Source organism: Balaenoptera acutorostrata, chromosome 1 (assembly GCF_949987535.1).
Source record: "Balaenoptera acutorostrata chromosome 1, mBalAcu1.1, whole genome shotgun sequence".
Classification (NCBI taxonomy): Eukaryota; Metazoa; Chordata; class Mammalia; order Artiodactyla; family Balaenopteridae; genus Balaenoptera; species Balaenoptera acutorostrata.
Genome location: NC_080064.1, coordinates 150379897 through 150401777, shown reverse-complemented (window position 1 = coordinate 150401777; position 21881 = coordinate 150379897). Strand labels below are relative to the sequence as shown.

Sequence of the window (21881 nt, the reverse complement as noted above, 5' to 3'; positions counted from 1 at the left end):
ACCCATCCTCACCCCTTCCCACCTTCCTACTTTTCTCCTCCCCAAACGAATAGTGATTCTGAATATCTCCCCAACGTGAGGACTAACGTTTTCAAACTTGCGGTTTGAAAAGATACCACGGGATTGCTCCCAACTTACAATGGTACTTAGGGTTAGAATGAGGAGTTATTAGACATTGCTTGGAGATGGATGCCTTTCTCCCACAGCCCCTTCCCTCTCCTTGGCTCTTTTATTTCCTTCTGCACATTGCCACGTATTACCAATCTGCAGCAAGCAGTCTAAAATGTGAGTGCAGAAAATATTCTTCATGCCTCGCTGAGCACGTTATAGTCATCTGAAGGTTCTTTTTCTCTGCATGGAATCTTCGTCTGCACTCTACCCCCTCCCAAAATCCCCTGCTCCCTCCTCCTGCTGTCATAACCTTTTTTTTTTTTTAATTTATTTATTTTTGGCTGCCTTTGGCTCCCCAACAATGACCTATTATTAGATATTGAAAGTGACGAACACGTGGCTGTTTTGGAAACGAGCTAAAACATTTCTCTCAAGTTTGATTCTATATATTTGACGGAGGCACAGCTTTTGTTAAGGTGTGCTGATTTCTACATTAACTGCAGTAAATTTTAGAGCTTAATATCTTGGGCTGTGATGGGTACTACATAATCGGTATGTTTAATTTCCCCTTATATGTGAATTAATTGATCTGTGTTAGCAGCTTCTCCAACAGAGAGTTTAACCAGTTCTACCCCCCCACCACTGCAACATAAGATGTTTCCAACGTCCCTCTGTTTGAGTAAAATGTAGATCTTAATTTTGAGGTCTACTGAAAGGAGTAAGTTCATATTTTTATGGGAAGCATGGTCAGATCATTGTCCTGAATTCTAATTCGGAATCCTAGGACAAAGACCCTGGCAAGGATTAAAGAAAACCCCCTCCGAGGAATGAGTTGCTGGGTTTTTTTTTTTTGTTTTTTTTTTTTTATAGTAATCTTTTTTATTTATTTATTTATTTTTATATTTATTTTTGGCTGTGTCGGGTCTTCGTTTCTGTGCGAGGGCTTTCTCTAGTTGCGGCAAGCGGGGGCCACTCTTCATCGCGGTGCGCGGGCCTCTCACCATCGCGGCCTCTCTTGTTGCGGAGCACAGGCTCCAGACGCGCAGGCTCAGTAGTTGTGGCTCACGGGCCTAGTTGCTCTGCAGCATGTGGGATCTTCCCAGACCAGGGCTCGAACCCGTGTCCCCTGCATTAGCAGGCAGACTCTCAACCACTGCGCCACCAGGGAAGCCCGAGTTGCTGTTTTGTACTAGGTTTCTGAGCTTACCAGTCATTGACCCCTGTTCTGAATATTAGGAACAAGCCAGGTAACAAAGTGAGGACAGAGGTGGCCAGATCAGTAGGCCACCAGCCCTGGGCAGGGAGCATGTAGAGAGAGGCGGGCACCTGTCACTGATTGCATCATTTTCAAAAGACTCAGGATGTCCCCAGAACATTCCTAACCTGCCATTTTTAGATCATTATGGTTTTATCACCCCTGGGTTTATTTAAACCATTTTAAGACTGTAACTCCATTCTCAGAATACACCACTTCTCAAGGTAGTAATTCTCTAAATTTCTTACCTGCTGTGAAAATAGTATCTTCTTTGTATGGCTGTTAAAGTGATTTCCCTGGAACTCCAAAGGGATATCCCTTGTTAGAACATCCTGGGATTTGTGAACAGGACTGGGGCCATATTCTCCATTTCCTCTCTGATTTTATAGACTTTGATCATTACTCCCTCTTAATCTTCATCTCTCCAGATTAAGGAGCTCTAATCCTTTTGAAAAGTCTAATCTCATAGAGTAAGTGGGCTGTGCTTGATCATTTTAGCAGCCCTTCTGTAATGCTCTTCCGGCAGGACCATGTTTTCCTGAGGGACAGTTACAGTTACAGGACAACAGGGCAGAATTCCAGTGGGCGGTCACATCACGGGTTTTATACCTCACATACACCTCCAATGCGACTTTTTTGATTGCCCCCAAGGTTCATCCTCAGAAGCTGGATTTCTTGACTAGCATCTCAGTAGCACTTACTGGTTAAAATGATCCTATGACACCAGTTTATGAGACCCTTGGCAAGTGTTCTTGCAAATCTGATTGTGTCTACGGAACGTATCCAGCCAAATAAAAATTGCACAGATCCACCCTGCTGTGCAGATGTTTTCAGTGTTTTTGTAGGTAACGTATTGGAGTGTTTGACATCATGAAGACACAGCCTTAGCCTTGGGCTTGAGTCTATAAAAATGACAACTAAGGCAAGAAAGCTCTGATCTCTGTATTATTCTCAAGCAGGAAACAAAAAATGTTCACTTACAAGTAGGTATAATTTTATATAAAAACGTCACCTTGAGATCTTAAAAGGGACTTCCTTTGGGGGAGTCTTTCCAATGTCAGTGGTCCTGGACTAATAATAGTGTAGAACTTAAGAGCATGGTTTCTGGAACCAGTCCCTGGGATCAAATCCCAGCGCTGACACTTTCTAGCAGTGAAACCTTGGCAAGTGTCTTTCCCTCTCTGTGCCTGCCTCAGTGTCCTCATCTGTAAAATGGGGGAAATGATAGTGCCTACCTCACAGAGTTGTTGTGAGAATTAAATGAATGCCCATGAATATGTTAGCACAAAGTCAGCGCTATATAAGCATTTGCTTTCATTCATTTGTCAAGCCAAAGAAAAGTTACCTTGTCGCCACTGTCAGTAATCCAACTCTTGCATCATTTCCTGCTGACCCTAAACAGGAAAACAAACAAACAGAAGAGCAAACAGAGAGCTCCCGTTAGAATTGGGACAAAGAGTCAGTGCAAAACTGGTTTTGAAAAGAGAAAGTGATTCCTCCTGCCCCAGGGTTGGCTATAAAGATGACAGCAGCCCGCAACAGCTCCGGGCTTCTGGAGTCATGGGTTCCAGATGAGAAGGGCAGCCACGAGATGACAGGGTAGTGTGGAAGGAGCCCCAGATTGGAGGGTCTGCCCCTGGCAACACCTGCCTCTGTGGGCTCCACTTTGTTCACCTGTAAAGTGATAAGATTCAAGACAGAGCTTTGTTCTAGCTCTGAAATTCTGCGATTCTAGAACAGAAGACATTCTGCCTTCTCTACCTAAGTCCTGTGCAGGATGCAAAGCTTTAAGCAGTGACTGTGGAGACCCTGGGAATACAGATGGCAACCAGGTGGAACCACTTCCACCCTTGGGGTGCTGCTGTGGCTTAATTATCTCAGTAAAAATCTCCAGGGTGCCCAGTTTAGTGTTCTCCCATGGCCCTCTTTGCAGATCTTTTAACAGTGCCCTTGGAGATGTGGCAACTCCCTTGCTGGGATTATAGAGGCGAATTTTTCAAATTCATAGACAATTTATTGGCATTATATTTGCTGCTCACTTTGTTGTGGTGGCTAGGGCAGCCAAACAGTGAGGTCATTCATCCAAGAAGCCCTCTTGCCTGTGGGTTTTCAAGGAGACGATATGGACCTGAACAAACTAACAGAGAGCCTGTATACCTGTCCCCACACACATTCCACCGAGGCCACAGCTCAGCCCAGGCAATCGGTCTGTGTAATACGTATTAACTTCTGTAGACTATACAACATCTCCCCTCTTTCGAGACAGAACTAACTGTTTTAGATGGTATAACTACTGTCACTACTAGGCTTGGTTGGTAGTTTTTGTAAAAGCAACATCACCCTTCCCTTTAAGCACGTCCCAAATGATAGTAATCAATCAGGAATGCCTTTTCCACTGGGATTTTGTATGTACAAGTTTGTGTTTGGGAGGTATCAAATCCTCACACAGGTCACTTGGATATGTTTTTTCTATCTTTCTTACGGTAATTGTACCCAACCTCTGTTTTTTTTTTTAAGGCGACCTTAACTGTGGAAAATAAAATCTGGTACTAAAAATGACTTTTAGTAAAAGGTAATATATTCACTGAGAACAGATATGGGGGTTTGAGTAGGGGTGAAGGCAGAGGCATGATCAGAAACAGAAGTCAGCTATGCTTTCAAGGCCACTGTACTTCCTTTAATACAGAGAGTATTTTTCAAAGATTTATCATCTTTTTTTTTTTTTTTTTTGGCTGTGCTGCGCAGCTTGCGGGATCTTAGTTCCCCAACCAGGGATTGAACCCGTGCCCTCAGCAGCGAAAGCGTGGAGTCCTAACCACTGGACTGCCAGGGAATTCCCAAGGATTTATCATCTTAAATGACCTGAAGGTGTACAAAATAACTTGTATGTAGACTCCTGACCCTGCCTTTCAGCAGGGCCAGTCCCAGGTCTCGACAGCATCCTAAGTCTTCCCACCGCAAACATTACCTCAAGACCCATGAGGTGTCGGTAGGACCCACGAGGTGTTCGAGAGGACTTCCAAAGGCTCCCGGGGCCCTTCTGGAATCTGTTTCTCTGACTTTCCAAGATATTTACCTTTCTTGAAAAAGGAATGTCAAAGCCCTTCACAAAACTCTTAGGTTGCTTTTGAAATACGGCTCATGCTTAGTTTTGCAAAGGGTAATTCTGGAGGAGAAACCCATAGAGTTCCCTAGAACACAAAGCAGAATTTTTCTGACTTTTTTGCCTTTCATCCCAGTCCCTTCCTAAAACAACCCAGATATTATTGGGGATGCATCAGCTGTTGTCAGCAGAGAGGCGGTGTCTCCCGTGACCTGGTGTTCTCCGAAGCTCTGTTCATTTAACATCCGTATCTCCCAGTGCCTTCTTTGGTGCTTACTCTGAGCAATGCTATTCTCATTGTCCTGCCTCAACCCCACTTCCTAGCAATTTCTCCCTAGGCTTCTCACTCACATTGCTCCATCCACATGAATAAAGGGCACACAGACTAGTTTTGATGTTAGCCTGGGCAAAGCTTAATTATGAAGGTAAACCCCTGCAGAAAACAATCACGTAATGCATTCTCCAACGAAACAGGAGTAACTGTGGATTATCTGTGCCCCAGCTTCCTTCATGCAATATTGGAGGGTTGATGCCATGTTGTTTTTTGAATAATCTCCCATCCAAGAAGGGCAGCAAGCTTGGCCCTATTTATCCTACTGCCTCACCCAGTAATGGTAGCAAAAGTTAAACTTCAAGCACTATCAGCCTGTCTTGAACTCAGACACAGTTGGCACGTAATTCATGGGGTTGACTTGAAGGGAAGTTAGTTAAGGCTGCAGAGTGACTGGTATACTGCTTATTTTTCCATCGCAGCCGATTCATTACCTGTGTCACGAAGGAGGGATAGATTCCTCCATGTAGTTCGTTTGAATATTTGCTGGCAGGAAAGCTCCTAACGAAACGCTCCCTGTCAAAGCAGGGCAAGACTGAGGTCCACCTGGCTCTTCGCATCTCTCTGTGTGGTCCATTAACTATTCCTGTAGACACGGCCAGCCTTACATGCATCTGAGGAGTGGCGTGACAATGTAGGTTGAATTCGGGTATGTTGATCCCAGCTACCCTTGCAAGAACAACTAGTGTGCTGACCCAGTGAGGGACACAGGATTAGAGAAGAATGAAAGAGCATTAGGCCTTCAGAAAAGTGGTTAGCTCTTAAGTTTGGCTGAGAGCAGGGTTTGGCACACTCTGGCCTACAGGCCAGATCTGGCACTGAATCTGTTTTTTATGACCCTTGCTAAGGAAGGGTTTTTATATTTGTAAAGCATTGTGAAAAAGAAGAAGAATATGCAGCACAGACCAAATGTAGTCCACAAAGCCTATGTATTTACTGTCCAGCCCTTTATAGAAAAAGTTTGCCGACCCCTGGCTGAGGCTTTTTCTCTGTTTGGTAGAACATGAACTCTCTGAGATGCTTTCTAGTTCTGAAGTTCCAAAACTATGCTTCTTTGATGCAGTAGTCTCGGTCCAGATCTTATCCGAACAGCCTACCAGATGTGTCATTCCAGCAGAGAGCTCACCCTTGTTTTTTTTGTTGTTTTTATTTATTTATTTATTTATTTATTTATTTATTTATTTATTTATTTATTTATTTATTTTTGGCTGTCTTGGGTCTTTGTTTCTGTGCGAGGGCTTTCTCTAGTTGCGGCAAGCGGGGGCCACTCTTCATCGCGGTGCGCGGGCCTCTCACTGTCGCGGCCTCTCTTGTTGCAGAGCACAGGCTCCAGACGTGCAGGCTCAGTAGTTGTGGCGCACGGGCCCAGTTGCTCCGCGGCACGTGGGATCTTCCCAAACCAGGGCACGAACCCGTGTCCCCTGCATTGGCAGGCAGATTCTCAACCACTGCACCACCAGGGAAGCCCTCACCCTTGTTTTTAAGATGGGAGAGTATCTTTATAGTCTCTCGGGGGTGGAGGGATGGGAGAAAATATTAGATTTTAGTTTTTGATGCCTTTTCTATGATTTTGTTTTTGTTTTATTTTGATTGATGCTCATTTAAACTTGGAGTCATGTGTTGAGACGTGTTTGGGAGAGAAGGAAAATTTAACTCATTACAACAAATAACACGACAACTATTGTATTTCCTAATACATACAACACCAAGACCTCCAAGCATGAGCAAACAAACTAGCCACTTTAGGCATATTTGGTGAACCAGATTTCAGCGGCACAAAATAATTTTGACAGCCTCATAGAGTTTATTATAAAGACATTCGTCATTCCATTCCCAGCAAGCTAGTGCTTCCTTTTCTGGGGCTGTGGGAGAGATGGTTTTATTTATCTTGGTATCTATAGGCAAAGCTGCCAATGGAATGTTTACACAGTTTAAAATGTATACACAAATTATTAACAGGTAGCATCAATGTGAAGACAGTCTTTTTTAGTACCTAAAGTCACAATTTTTCAAAATGCTCAATCCCAGCACATTTTATCAATGCGTATGTTATCAACATCTGAAAGGTATAGGAATTTTATTGTGAATTCTGTATTTTGTGAATACCCACTCTTAAAAGGTAAAAGATGCAAATTCAGATGAGGAAACAAAGAAACTCCTCAGGGCAGCCTTGGCCCTTCCTTCGTGCTGTTGAGGGAAGTCCGTGTGAGGGGTGATGGCCAGGCCCATACGGCCACACCGCAGACCAGAGTCCACTGCCTGGCATCCTTTTCCATGGCGTTCCACTGTCCAGTCAAGGTAGATCCTTAACTCCCTCCTTGCAGTTCCCATGTGACTCTTCGTTCTTTTTATTACATTCCCTCCAACGGACTGCTTGCACCGTGTCCTAGCCAGGCGCCACTTTGCCGGCATTTATAAGAGCTGGTGTGGCATCAGGGGATGGCGGGCAATTTCACTTGGAAGCGTATTCCCACAAGCTCAGTGCAGGCCCCTGCTGTGGGCACAGACAAGAGACAGGCTTTCCTTTTGCCACTTTTCCTAATTATCCCTGCAGTTCTTGCAGGCTGCCTGAGAGAAACCTTGAGGCTTCTCTTTGCGTGGATCTCGCTCACTCAGGGTCCTTCCCCGGCCCTTCCCCAGGTTGGCCTCCCCGCCCCCAGCCCCTCCCTTGCATATTAACATGACATTGCGTGGTACTCCCAGAACGGAGCGGCTTGCACCAGCTGAAACCTCTGATCCCAAACCCACTAGAGAGTTTGGCTTTTGGATTTTGGCAAGAAAGCCTGTTGCCCATCAGGTCAGCATGAATAAAGATTTCTTTCTTCCTTTCTTTTTTTAAAGTCAAGCATCAACTGACACTGCCCCCAGAGCTCGTTTTCTCAAGGCAATTTAACCCCTTCTCCCAAGTACATTTATTTTCTACTCTGAACGCGCGCATTATTTTGTTTTTCTCTTTTCCTGTGAGACAACCAAGAAATCTACCCTATGTAAAATTTGAAAGCCAGATCAATTCTAAACTATCTTATCATTTTTAAAGTATGTTTATCCAGCTTTGTAGGAAGAATGAGCAGGCTGTTTGAAGGCCACATACTTTTCAAACCTTGGTTGCAACACGTTTGCCCCGTTTTGAAACTGTCTTTATCAGGCCGAGAAAACGAAAATCTATTTGACAAAGTGGCACTCTGGCCAGTTTATCTTGCAATATGGCTTTAGTTCACTGAGTCTATTGATTTCCTTAAATTAATGTTTACAGAATGCTACTGAATTTTGCTCAACAGAACATTGTTCTTTTGAAGGTTTACAAAAAAAAAAAATGATACAGACTGTTACTGCCATGTGTTCCTTTGCTTAGACGGAGGAAACATGGCGGGGGGGGGGTTCTTTTTTCGTTGTTTTGTTTTAAGGATAGCCTTGAACTCTAGCCACTTCCTATAAGCATTTAACCTTCACATATTTAAGTAGCAAAACACGTAAGTAGGAGGTGAGCCCACTCATAGGCCTAAAGTTGTGTGGGCATCACGCTAACCTAATCCCGTAAGGTCCCTGAAAGCTGAAGCCACCTGGAGCATCAGAGTCAAAGAGACTTTAGTCTGAAGCCCAGTTGTGGCCGCAGAATCTTCCTTGGCCTCATTCGGTGTAGCGTCTGCAAGCGGTTTTGTAGCCGGTGCTCCCTGAATAATTCCAGTCCTTTGAAACAGAGGTGCGAGCATCCTATTAAAATTTAAACGCCATGTAGCCATTTGGTAGGAACTCTTAAATACAACACCTTGCTCTTTGACTGTGGTGCTCAGTGCCTAATACACAAAACCTAGTCTCTGGAGTTGATTTTAAAATTGGCCTTTCCAGGGAAGCTTATGTGGCCGTTCAGCCCCTGACAGGATTCTAGTCACAATCATGAAATGACTGAAATAAAACTTGGGCAACACAAAGCAACTTTTCTCAATGTGTTGACTCGGCCAATAAAATCAGTCACATGAACCACCTCAAAGCATCTCTCAAGACACTGCTTTGCATACCCTTAATAATCACAGTGAAATGGCTCCTAGGAAGTGGGTGGACTCCTCCTTAAGGTTCTAACCACCACCTTACATTTGGATACTGTTTTACACTTTGCAAAGCACATTCGTGCTTGTTTCCCCATCCAATCCTTCCCCATAATGAGAGGGCATTGGAACACAATCTCACCATTCCCTGCACCCTTTCTGCCCTTCTGAAGGGCCAGCTAGTCTGCGGCTATACACACAGGATAAATGCGTGTGTGACTGCTAAGGGAGACCCCCTAGTCACAACATCTTGCCACCATCTTTCATAGGTCCGCGATTCCCCTCTTCCACCTCTGGCAGGAGAATTCAGTGAGAGTGAGACAGTGGAGAGGAACAGCAATAACGTATCTGTTCTTCCCCTTTTGTCTGATAATCTCAATGAGGAGTTACTAAAGAATCTGAGTTTATCCATTTAAGTCCACTCTGTCTGCAGTCTAAGTCCCCAGCTTGTGCCACTGCAGTCAGGAGATATGTCTCTCCTTGATCAATATTTACTTAACAAACATCAGGGATGGGAGAGTTTGTTTAGAGGAATCACGTGCACACTAGGGTGAATGAATGCTCGGGAAAGTACTTCAACTTTGTCTCCTTTCCTAGGATCTTGATGTTTTTGTGTGTGCACATGCACGCAGCAGCGTACAGATGCCCTTTTTCTTTGTAACTTCTCCAAAGACACTTAGAAGTCGTCTAGAAAAATGCCTCACTGTATATGGTTAGTACATTATTTATCCCTTAAGAGAACTCACGACGTCAATTCAGTTTCAAAAATCCTGGCCCAAAGTTTGCTTTTCCTTTTGTGCTCCAGTACAGGTTAAACATTTTGGAAAGGCTCTTAGGATGAATTAGATGCACAAGCATCTTCCTTTGACCCCTTTCAGATGAGTGGAAGGGAAGAAAATGCAGATGGAAACAATAAAAGCGGTTTGATAGGGCAACTTTAACTATATACTACTGATGGCATTACATCTTTTTTTTAGAAAGCCCAAGGAGAAAAGTAGCTCTCGAGATTTTCAAAGCCTCTTACCCAGTTTTCGGAATCAGACGTGTTTAACTCTAATAATAAATACAAACACCACAGTGTTGAAGTTTAGAGATCGCTATTCTTTCAACTTCACTCAAACAATTGCTTGAAGGCTCAAGTCAGTGCCTTCAATGCAGTTGAGTTGGAGGCATCTGGGTCTAGTTTGAGGGGTTTTGTTTCTGTGTGGGTAGAGGCTGGGGGGGACTGTGGGAGTTATTTATTTATTTGATTTTGTGAATCGGAGTTGTAAAAGCCATCTGAAATATTCATGCAGAATTGTCTGAGAAGCCCGTTTCTGTTTTATTTACTGCACAGTAGACCAGCCACAGCGGATTAGTTCTACAATACCCGTAACAAAAGCCCAACAGCTGATGCATGTGATGTTAGGAGGTGACAAAACAGTTAAAGTATGCTGCTGGCTACAGGCAAGCAGTCAGCAGATGCAGACAAAAGGGTTTGTGACAAGAATAACTCTCTCTCCAAGGCGAGCAGTGAAGAGTATCCAAAATACCAGTACCCTTTTCTCCTTGACATGGTCTTCTTACAGTCAGCATTTTATTGCCCTTTTATAGTATTTTTTTTTTTAATGGAGGAGGATGAAGAAAACCCACACACCCAAACTAATTCACCAAAATACTAGACAGGATTTTACTTTCCCATCAGTTAGCCACTTCTGCCCATATATATGTTTCCTTTTCCATTTCCCCATTGAAGTTTGAAAAAAAAATAGTTTAAAAGATGAACCTAAAAGATGATCTCTCTTGATAAGATCGTAATCTACTGATTGATTAGCTTGATAAGCCATTTGAGCCATTGGTTATTGGGGAGGGGCCAGGGAGAGAGGTCAATGCCTGGTTTGTTTTCTGTCCATTTCAGCAAAGATCATTCCACTGAAGAAATTAGGCCAGTGGACCAGTTTTTAAAGGGGATGGAGGATGGAAAGGTATCCACGGAGAGCTGTGAAAGGGACAGGGTTTAGGTCCCCTGCAAGAGGCCGATGGACGAGCCTATGGATGTTTCAGAGGTGTGAAAAATCAGCTTCTCTATCTCCAGAAAATAGGAGAGGCTGTCTTCTTTTTAACCTTTGTAATTCCCCTTCTATTCTCTGTGACATTCATTCAGCTGCCAAGAGCGTTTGGCAAGGTTTGGGCCAGTGAGCACACTTCCAGTGACCGCTAACCTTGGTATGTCCTGACACTTATGATGAGTGTCTGCAGGACACAGAAGGCAGGCAGCCTGCTATGTCAGGCTTTTATTATGTACTGCAGAGGCTAGGGACAGTCAGTTTAATAAAACAAATCATCCTTGAAGGTAAAGCAACTGGGAAGAGGAGGAGGAAGACGGGGGGAAAATGTGTCTTTGCCACTCATTCTGATTAAAAAAAAAAAAAAGAACAGCAAAACAACCACCCACCCAACACACCGTGTGTGCGCGCGCCTGTGTGTGCGCGCGCCTGTGCGCACATATGGGCAACTCAGGCACGGGCTGACAGACTTGAAAACATCCTCCCGTTTCTCCCGTTTCATCTAAGCCCACAGGGCCCTCGTGTGCTCTGAGGAGACTCAAGTGCAAACAATTGTGATGAAATGGGTGGATGCTGATAGCCAACCCCCTTGAAATGTATGAGTGCATTCAAGTACCTCCCCACAGTTATATTCTCCTCCAAATATCAAGTCAAGGAGAGGCAAGACCATTTGGGGTGAGGTTCCTATATTGGGACGCCTTTTATCAAAGCAAAGTTTCCACTCTCCTCTCCTGAAGAACACTCAGCACAGCAGCTCCCACAATAGCCTCAGAGTCCCAGCCAGAGACTTTGGAAGCCTTTTGTTTTTCCCCTGTGGCATGTCCAAAGGCATGGCCTTCCCTCCCCCTCCCAGTGGCCTGCATTGTCTTGCATTCCAGGGACTTGATTGACTGTTGCCACCTGATGCTGAGGAGATACTCTAGGGTTCATTCTGCAGATTGTTGGGTTCTATTAAAAGAAACCTAGATAAGGGATTACTTGTCACTAAGGGATTTTCTGCAGATGTTTATTAGTGATTGGAAATCCATTAGGTGTGAAGAGGTACTGAAAAAATATGGGCAACACCGTTCTCATAACCCTGAATTCTAAGATACCCCCAAAAAAACATCAGAAAGGACTCCCCCGCCCCTTACTCTGTTAAATGGAGTTGGGGAAACTTCTGGCAGAGAGGTAAGGGTCTCTTTTTCATGGGTGATAGTTCTACCTGTGGATGGAATTCCTTGGCACTCAGATCAGTTGCTACCCATCAATTTACCTCTCTGGAGCCACCAAAAAAGATTAATTGCTCTAGTACTAGAGGGTCTCATTATAACTTTCTCTTACCTAGCCCAATCCATTGCATGAGTATTGCCTCAAAGTAAGCAAGAAATTAGCAAACCATTTGCAAAGAATTCATCCCTTCCCAAACATAAACCAATAACCGTAGTCTCCTCTTGGGAAGCTTTTGTGTCATTTGCACTTATTTTGAAGTTACTAGCTCTTCCGTGGTTTTTCTAAACCACAGATGCACAGCTTGTCAAGGTTTTGATGCCTCTTATAAGTAGGAAATTGCATTAAAAAGAAGGAGCCAGCATGGTTTAATGGAAAGACACCTGGATAAGTTATTTCACATGAGTCTCTTCATCTCATAATTTCTTCATCTCATAGAATCTGTTTCTCCATCTATAAAATGAGTTCTGAGATCTATTTCAAGTCTTTAAATTCTGTTTTCTATCCTTACTTTAAAATTCCTTTTTTTTTTTTAAGTATTTAGGGAGAAGATAAGTGTGACTCTAGAGCAGTGTAGAACAAAGCAGAAGGCAGGGTCTCATTATGAGCTGTTTATCAAAGATGATGCGAAAGAACTCTGTGAAACATTGTGAGGGATACGCAGAATAGAAGCCAGGACTTCTTCTCTAAAGACATCTTATGATAAATTCATTACAACTAGATATAAGTAGGTGAAAAGTTAAATAACATCAAGACACAAATACAAAAGATGTTAAAGGATAACCCAAGATTACTGCCAAAAGAAATGAATGTTTAAAACAGGGTAAGACCCACTAAAAACCAGTAACCAGCATGACGAATGATAAGTAATAACAGGATGGAGGCTGCACGCACCCCCAAAGAAATTACTTTGAGTTGTTCTCTCAGGCAAACCCTAGAACTACGCTTCTTCCCTCCTCCAGGGCTGATGCTATTCTAGATACACCTCCCTCCTCTGACTGTCTTAAACATCAGCCCTGCTCCCTTGGCCCCTGGCTCCCCAGATCTCTTGGGGGTCCTTGGAGTGGGTGGGACTTCATCTGGAGCCACTGCCATACCCTCTGTCCCTACAGCTCTCCGCCAGGCCAGGCCGCATCCCCGAGTATTCAAGGAACATAGATCTGCATCGTGGATCTGTTGCCAATGGCCAGGAAAACCACTCTGATGATGTTTCTGTAGCATTTGGCTAACAGCTCCCAAACCTAGTAGTTAGAGCGGGTAGTTGCACTGCATAACTGTTCTCCAGCCAGAATCCCTCTCTCAGTAATGCCCACTTGATAAAATGTGACGGATCATCTTTGGGGAAGAGGGAGGAGTACTCAAAAAGGCTGCTTAATGACTTTTTATTTAGTATAAGGTGACTAGGAGGGGTGATTGCTCTTCCAGGCCCTTCCCATCCCACAAATACTCATGTACGTGCAGGAGGTTGGGGAGAAAATCATCAAAGTTCAGTTGAAAATGCAGATGAATTCTCAGCAGGGAATGGCCTTTGGGGTATATGGGTTTGCACATCCATGGGGGACAAGGTGATGTTTCCATGATTTTCCAGGCAGTGGTGGGGACTGTGTCCTAAGAAACTAGCCAATATCTTTGGGAGGGGCTTCTCAAGCTTTTCACTTTTTCTAGATTCTGATCAGCCCCAGATGGGGGCCCTTTTTTTCTGGGGTGTTATTAGGTTTCCTTCAAAGGACAAGTGACTTGCCATGGGATGCACTGAACTTCTTTGTCCAACTCCAAATATGTAAGACAGGGATGTCTGGTATCTTTTTCGTTTTCTTTAACAGTTACTATCATTATAAAAAGGTCCACTGCACAAATTGAGAAAAGGTGTGGAGAAAGGGATCAAATGTGTTCAAAATGACAATCTCTCCCTTTTACTTTGGTGAGGGGTAAGTGTGAACCAAGATGAAAATATATACCTCTTGTATATGTGTAGACAGATCTGTCTACACATATAACTGCAGTGCATTTTACTTCTCATATGTCTGCACTTAACTGTAAAAATAAAACATTATTAATGTATAAGTACCCCACTAAAAGAAATCTACAGAGTGTCAGTGTGTATTTGGAAAATTGTGAGTACATGGAATGATTCTGTGAATACATTTCCTTGTTGTGGGGAAAGACAGGTCATGCTTTACCATGTAACTTACAAAGAATACTGAATAAGTACATCAATAGCTATTCCTTTCCCTAGACAAGAGGTTAGACTATTAAATAAACAACTATTAATAAACAATTAATAAACACACACACAAAACACCCACATATATACTCACTGCTCTGGGAGAAAAGGATTAACAGATAGGGATTCTGAAAAGAATATTTGAAGAATGTTTATCTTAGAGTACAATGACTTTGAACAATTCCCTTAATTTCTCTGAGCCTCCATTTTCTCACTGTAAAATGGGGTTAATAATCACAGAGATGTTGGGGGAACTGAATGACATAATTCACACTCAGTACATAACACAGTGCCTGACACATAATAAGCAGTCCAAAAATGTGGGGTTTTATTATTGCTATCAGCTGCATAAATCACTCTCTCATGGAGCAATTCTAATCTCAAGGTAAAGTATTTTTCAATGTAGGATTTTAAGATTCAGTACAAATTTTGTATTTTGGGACTCAGTGTTAATATCATTATCTTACTCTTTTTTTTGTACATAGAGGACAGGCATACCTCAGAGATATTGCAGGTTCCATTCCAGACTACCGCAATAAAGCAAATGTCGCAATAAAGCGAGTCATAATTTTTTTGATTTTCCAGTGCATATAAAAGTTATGTTTATACTATATTGTAGTCTATCAAGTGTGCAATAGCATTTTGTCTTAAAAAGTACATACCTTAATTAAAAATACTTAATTGCTAAAAATGCTAACCATTATCTGAGCCTTGAGTTGCATCTTTTCGCAATAGTAACATCAAAGGGCACTGATCACATATAACCATGACAAATATAATATTAATGAAAAAGTTTGAAATATTTCGAGAATTACCAAAACGTGACACAGAGACATGAAGTGAGCAGATACTGTTGGAAAAATGGCGCCGATAGACTTGCTCCACACAGGGCTGCCACAAACCTGCAATTTGTAAAAAGCACACTATCTATGAAGCACAATAAAGTGAAGCAAAGCGCAATAAAACAAGGTATGCCTGTACTTTATAGTGCAGATTATTTTAATATACAATTTAATATCTGAGTCAACAATCCTCTGATACAAGCAGGAAACTAAGATTTTCGCTATCTTCATCTATAGTGTGGGTTTAGTTTAGTTTATATCAAAGGCCAATTATTATTCTACTTTTGAGAACACATTTTGTTTTCATAATGGAAATATGATTCAAATTCTGAACGATTAAGTGGAGACTTGCTTCTGGAATAAAACTATTTAATGAAATGAGGAATCCCAGAGGTATGTCCCCTTTTTTCTACTCAGATATTCACAATGGAATCCCAGTTTTTCAGTAGTTCTGCATGTATCCTTTGCACAAGTCTTTTTCTAAAACTCTATAAAGCTGTCAACCCCACATTACAATGCTACTATATATAACGACTTTACATAAGAGAATAGAGGCCGGCCATTTTTAGAAAATGCAGGTGTCATGTAAGCCCCTTTCTGAAAGAAAGAACTTAGCTCAATTTCCTTTGAAGAACTGGAGACTTGAAACTGAAAACTTTATTAATGCCATTGTCTCCTTGTATCAGCAGGTTCCAGAGAGATTCCTGGAAGTTGCGCAGATCACATTACGGGAGTTTTTCAATGCCATTATCGCAGGCAAAGATGTTGATCCTTCCTGGAAGAAGGCTATATACAAGGTCATCTGCAAGCTGGATAGTGAAGTCCCTGAGATTTTCAAATCCCCAAACTGCCTACAAGAGCTGCTTCATGAGTAGAAATTTCAACAACTCTTTTCGAATGTATGAATAGTAGCAGTCCCCTTTGGATGTCCAAGTTATCCGTGTCTAGATTTTGATTTCATATATATATGTGTATGGGAGGCATGGATGTGTTACAAAATCAGCTGGTAATTCCTCCTCATCATCTTTCTCTCATTTTCTTCTGTTTTCCATTGCAAGGGGATGGTTCTTTTCCTTCCGCCTTTAGTTTACTTTTGCCCAAGGCCCTTAACATTTGGAGACTTAAAATAGGGTTAATTTTCAGGGAAAAAGAATGTTGACGTGTGTAAAGTCTATATTAGCAAGGAAGGGCATTTTTAAAAGATGCTTCTGCTGGATTGATGGTTTATTGCGCATGGCGGTTGGCGGAGGGAGACCCGTGACACAACACTACTCTGTAGTTAGTGATGTGTCTCTTGTTTTTACTGCTGAGAAGGTCGGAAAGCTCAATGAAACCACTTGATAAACTTAAATATTTTGTTTGGTTTGAACTCAGTAAGTCGCTTTTTATCACACATTTAAAAATAATGCCGGTGGCAGATGAACAACTCACTTTTCAAAAGTACCCCAAAAGGCCAAATTTTAAAAAGAAACATAATCACTAACCGTCAAGTCTTTCCTAAGAGAAATGGCAAACACCACAAGCTAGTACCATTTTCTTTGGAGGCAAAGCAGTTTTGTACAAAACTGACTCTTTCAAAATGAGACTGGAAATTCATGTGATTTCTAGTCACCTCTCAAAATTTTGCAATAGGTTCTTCTTGGTAATAAGTGAGTATCTATCGTTCTTCATACAGAAAAACCCCTATAACGTGTTATCATTTTCTATTTATCTTGCTTCAGATACTAAAAGGCACATAAGTTTCAAATTTATTCTTTGCTCAACTTTGTTTATGTGGTTTAAAAGAATTATCATTTCTGTTTAATATTTAACACTTTTTTTTCCAAAAAACACTATTTTCTGAATTCCTTTCTATGGTAAGGAATAAAGGACATCCCAACTTGACCATAAAATTCCTGCCTACACTAGAAGTTTGTTAACAGCTGCTAGCTGACGCGATCTTCCCCTCCTGAGAGGAGTACATATGAGAATGACCTATTTTCCTATACATTTCCACTCTACCCTGATGGATATTCAAAGTGGTGACAGTCTAATTTTTAAGTGTTTCTTCATTTTAGGTACAGCGTTTTAAAGAAATTGATACAGTCTCTTCTAATTCAGAAACTAGTAATTGACCAAAACGTGAAGAGTGTATAGAATAGGAGAGTTTGGGAGTTAACCCAAAAGACACAATTTCAGCACACATAAGAAAGCTAGCTGCTATTTCATGCTTTCTTCAATGGTTCTCCTCTTTTTTCTTTTTCTTTATTTTTTTTTCCAGTTTTTCAAAGGTGTACAAAGTCCCATACTTGCTTTTAAAAAGCCATATGGCATTCACACTTGTTTTCTTAGATGGGTTTTGTGTGCAGATGCAGTAAGAATTACTTTTTTTTTCTAATAGTGTTTTCCAGAACCCTCCCTCCCCTTTGGTAACTTGATCTACATCTCCTAAAGTGACAAAGTAAAAAAAAAAAAAAAAAAACAAACAAAAAAAAACCTGGTATTTAGATCGTATACAACATAAATATCATTTTTTCCTTGATTTTTATAAAAATTACATTTGACTTTGGAGACTGCAGGTTGACCCATGTAACTAGGTGACCCAATCGCTGTAATTTAACATCATTTATAAATTCTGCTGATGGACAGGAATGTATGAAGGCAATTATTGTCAGCACAAAGCCTTAAAACCTGCTGACTTTAAGTTAAACGGCGCGGTCCTATGATGCCTGCGTCATTCAGGAGACACGGCCTCTTGCGGTGTGGACAGAGTGCAGTGGCCCGGGCGGGAACACCCTGGGCCTTGCTCTGCACCCACAGCCAAACACATGGCCCAGCTCGCAGGCTCCTACACAGAGCCATCAGAGCCAATTTGTTCTTGTTCTGGCTTGTTTGGAAAAAAAAAAAAAAAAAAGAAGTGTTCGGATAATCATCACATTGGAATAAAATGAAAACCAAAAAAAAAAAAAAAAAAAAATCAAATCAGCACAAAGTAGGGAAGCAATCTCAACTTGTGGTCACACTCTTTCGCCTTGCTTCACGCCCAAGAGTATGACATTCATTGTTCACATCAGTATAGAACTGGGTCTTTGCTGTTCCATGTAATTCACATCACCATTGTGTTGCCATTTGCAAGATAAAAGGCAAAACCCGTAATGTCTTCACCTATAAAGATAGATTGCTAGTATCTTCCTGATCTGGGGCAAATTCAGTATTGATTCCAGAGGTATTTGAATTTTTAGTATTATTCTCCCCTGCCTTTCTAATTGAAATAGACAAATTAAGCAAGAATGTGTGTTCACAACCAAATGTTGATGCACTTATCTACAATAATATCCTCTCAATGTTCACTGAGGCATAGAAATTGTTTCAGAGTAGAAATTGCAGCGTGAGGAGAAACTCACCTCACTGTCCTGGAAACAGAACTCAATCATTTTGCTTTTAGGTGATTCTTTTCTCTTTCACCATCATAAAATCTTGTGCCTCCCAGTGCATTGGAAAATGACAAAAGCCTATCTCTCAAAACTCCTATTTAACAAGTTTTCTTTAAGTCACCATCTTTCCAATCTTAGCTCAACTCTCACCAAGTAAAAATTGGCGACTTGGGAGAAAGTTCACTTTCTCTGGTGGGAGGGTGAAGGACTGGGGACAGTTTACACAGGGAAACAAAGTCTAAAGTCCATGTTGAAATACCACATTTCCACTTATTTTCTGCTAACCCTAAATTATTTTTGCATCTACACTTGAGGTTATAGTCTGTGCCTAGACCTAAATGCACCAGCGGGGGGATTTTTTAAAATCCTTCAAAATCCCAGTTTTTTCCCACAAGTACAATTGTTCTTGTGCCTTCTGTGGCTTTCGATTTCATCTTTTTGACTTTATTTCCAATTACTACAGCTGCAATAAACACTAGATTTTTTTTCTGGCTGTTTGACATAACGTTGATAGCTATGCATATTTTGTGTCTTTTTAAAACAAAGCAGGAGAATACGTTTTTGAAGAAGAGAATTTTTAGAACAGTTTGATACCGCAAATTATTTTTTCCTCAATTGTTTGAGCAGCATTCGAGTTTTGAAAATTCTTGTAGAAGCCAATTTTTTGTAACTGTGGTGCAAATCTTGTGTTTTCTTAGCCTAATGAAAAGTAGTATAGAAGCAATATTTCATACCATGTGCTATATATGTGTGTGCAGATGTGTGAACATAAAAACACATACACACATATACACACATGTAAAAATATACATATATATATGCGTGTGAAGTGGAAAGCTTACCTTTTCCTATCTAGATTTAAGGACCTATTTTAGGCATTTGTTATGTTTTGTGAAAAGAATGTTCTATTTGCAACAACAAAACATTTAATTCTTACTGTATCTCTGGCTGTTTAATGAGGACATTTCACTTTAAATGGTAAAACAACGTGGAAGATGGTAGAATGTAGTAATTATTTAAGGAAATGTTCACCCACATATTCCTGAAGTTTGCTTTGTGCCTCCAAGTATTATTTCATTAAAGTGTTTTATGTTTGCAGAATCTTTGTTGCTGTGCTAGGGATGTGGGTGAATATCATTTTTAAAAATTTTAAAAACAACAAAAAAAAGCAAAACAAAAAAACTAAAGCAAGAGGGGAACTTTTATAAAGCAATGTAAATATTTAACCTCATGGCTGTTGTTACGTAAGACATGAGATTTTAATAAATAACTACATTCTCACAACATCTGTTGAATTTATTAGGAACACTTCAGTGACTGTATAGACAGTTGAAAGCATTCTTGAAAATCCTGCTCTCTACTTTTAAAAGATAACAGTCTCTTTCATCAGATGTCAAGGGCAAGGGTAATGCAGTTTCTGTAAATTTATGAAATTTCTTTTCTATGTACATGAAGACATTTAGTACGTAACCTCCCTCCCCCCCCCCACACACACATACATGCATACACATACAGGTTAATATTAAGTCATAAAGCTAAAGATTTGGGGGCTTTAAAAATAAGATGTCCCCCAGAAGCAATCATAAATTCATCAAAGAAAAAGTGGTTTACAGACTCCCCTGAAAGAAGCAGTGTACATGTGAGGACAGAGCAGAATCTCTTTGCCATGTATATTATAGAATCTTCATTGGTGTGAATAGTACAAATGTTTCGTTCTGGTACAAACTCTGTGTTTGCAAATTACAAGAAGCATTGTTTTCGAAAAGCTCCCCTTAAAAGAACGTAACTGGTTTCTATGAGTAAGCAGTTACTGTATTGCACTTACATGTGATGTTGAAGGAAATGCAGTTTTGTTTTCTGTAGATCTGTTGGTTGTAAACCATCCATAAGACTAAAGCTAAAATGCTCATATTCAGAGCTGGGATCAAAACTGGTATTTAACCTTTGCATCTTCTTATAATCATCCTTCTAAGAATATAACAGAATCTGGAAGCATCTGGACTTTGAGTCTTTTCAACTGAGCCCTCTCTCAAACCTGACACCCCCGAAAATGCACAGACATGAACAGAAAAGGCAAACAGACTGGCCCTCTTCTGTGAAAATGGCTTCATTCTTTATTTTTAAAATATTCGAATATTCTCCATAGGTGGGAAAAGCAGTTTAAAATTGTATATTACCACTTCAAAATTAGAATTAGAAAAGCAAATGTATTTGGGGTTGGTCTCAGCAATACCCAGAAAAATCAAAGGTCCTGGCTTCCCCCAATATTGTCCCAGCCATTTCTCATATGTATATAGTATAAACCGTGACAAAACACTGCCTTTATATTATTTAGCAATATGTTGTAAATAGCATTATTAAGCTCTTTTTTTTTTTGTAATAAAGACCCTTTGATTTGAATATAGTACAATAACTGAACTGATAAAGTCAATTTTTGATTTTTTTTTTAGCTAGAGGCAATTTCAATTGTGGATTTTTGTTGTTGTCTATTGTTCTGAAGACTTTGCATAATTTATTGGTTTAATTTATCCTAATTTATTTGATGAAGGTGTACAATTTTGTATTACCAAGGATGTACTGTAATATTAATTGATATGATAAAAAAAAATGAGACTCCCTGTCCATATTAAAAAGTAAATAAAAAGGTGCAGTAGACAATTGATTTTAAAGTAAAAGTAAAAAATTTAGTTTGGCAGCTACTAAATTTTAAAACAGGAAAAAAAAAATAGTTGTGGGGGGAAGGGTGGGAAGGGGGTTTTACTTTGTGTGTTTAAGCTTTTGTATACTCTCCAAACTTTTACCTTTTGCTTTGTACCACTTAAAGGATACAGTAGTCCAATTGCCTTGTGTGCCTTCCATCTTCTCTTAAACTGAATGTATGTGCAGTATATATGCAAGCTTGTGCAAAATAAAATATACATTACAAGCTCAGTGCCGTTTGATTTTTTTTAAACATGTGACATTTAATTTTTGGACCTGTGTCCAGTTGTAGGACAGCAGGCTAGTTGTGACTGTAATATCAGTGATGGAGTTTTCCTTCCTCTCCCCACACTTGGCACTTTATTTTATTTATTTATTTATTTTTGGCCACGCAGCTTGCAGGATCTTAGTTCCCCAACCAGGGATTGAACCCGTGCCCTCGGCAGTGAAAGCGCAGAGTCCTAACCACTGAACTGCCAGGGAATTCCCTGGAGTTTTCTTTTTATTGCAATTCTTAATTATGTTGATACAAACCTAGGATCAATGCATGCAACTCCTAGAAGTGATCTTTTTTATTTCAGACGTTTGTAGTAAATGGCTAGATT

The 21881-nt window shown here is 40.8% G+C and overlaps 1 protein-coding gene across 6 annotated transcripts in view; it reads left to right on the top strand.

The window, feature by feature from the left end:
• The window catches only part of PROX1 (prospero homeobox 1), a 53722-nt gene extending 32215 nt beyond the window's left edge, over positions 1–21507 (top strand). For 5 of the 6 annotated variants that reach the window (XM_057558771.1, XM_057558782.1, XM_057558791.1 and 2 more), the window contains one exon: positions 15850–21507. In XM_057558771.1, coding sequence (XP_057414754.1) covers positions 15850–16038 — 189 coding nt within the window. In that variant the 3' untranslated portion in view covers positions 16039–21507. The remainder of the gene's footprint in view (positions 1–15849) is intronic. The other variant, XM_057558797.1, reaches the window with a different exon arrangement.
• Positions 21508–21881: the final 374 nt, after the last annotated feature.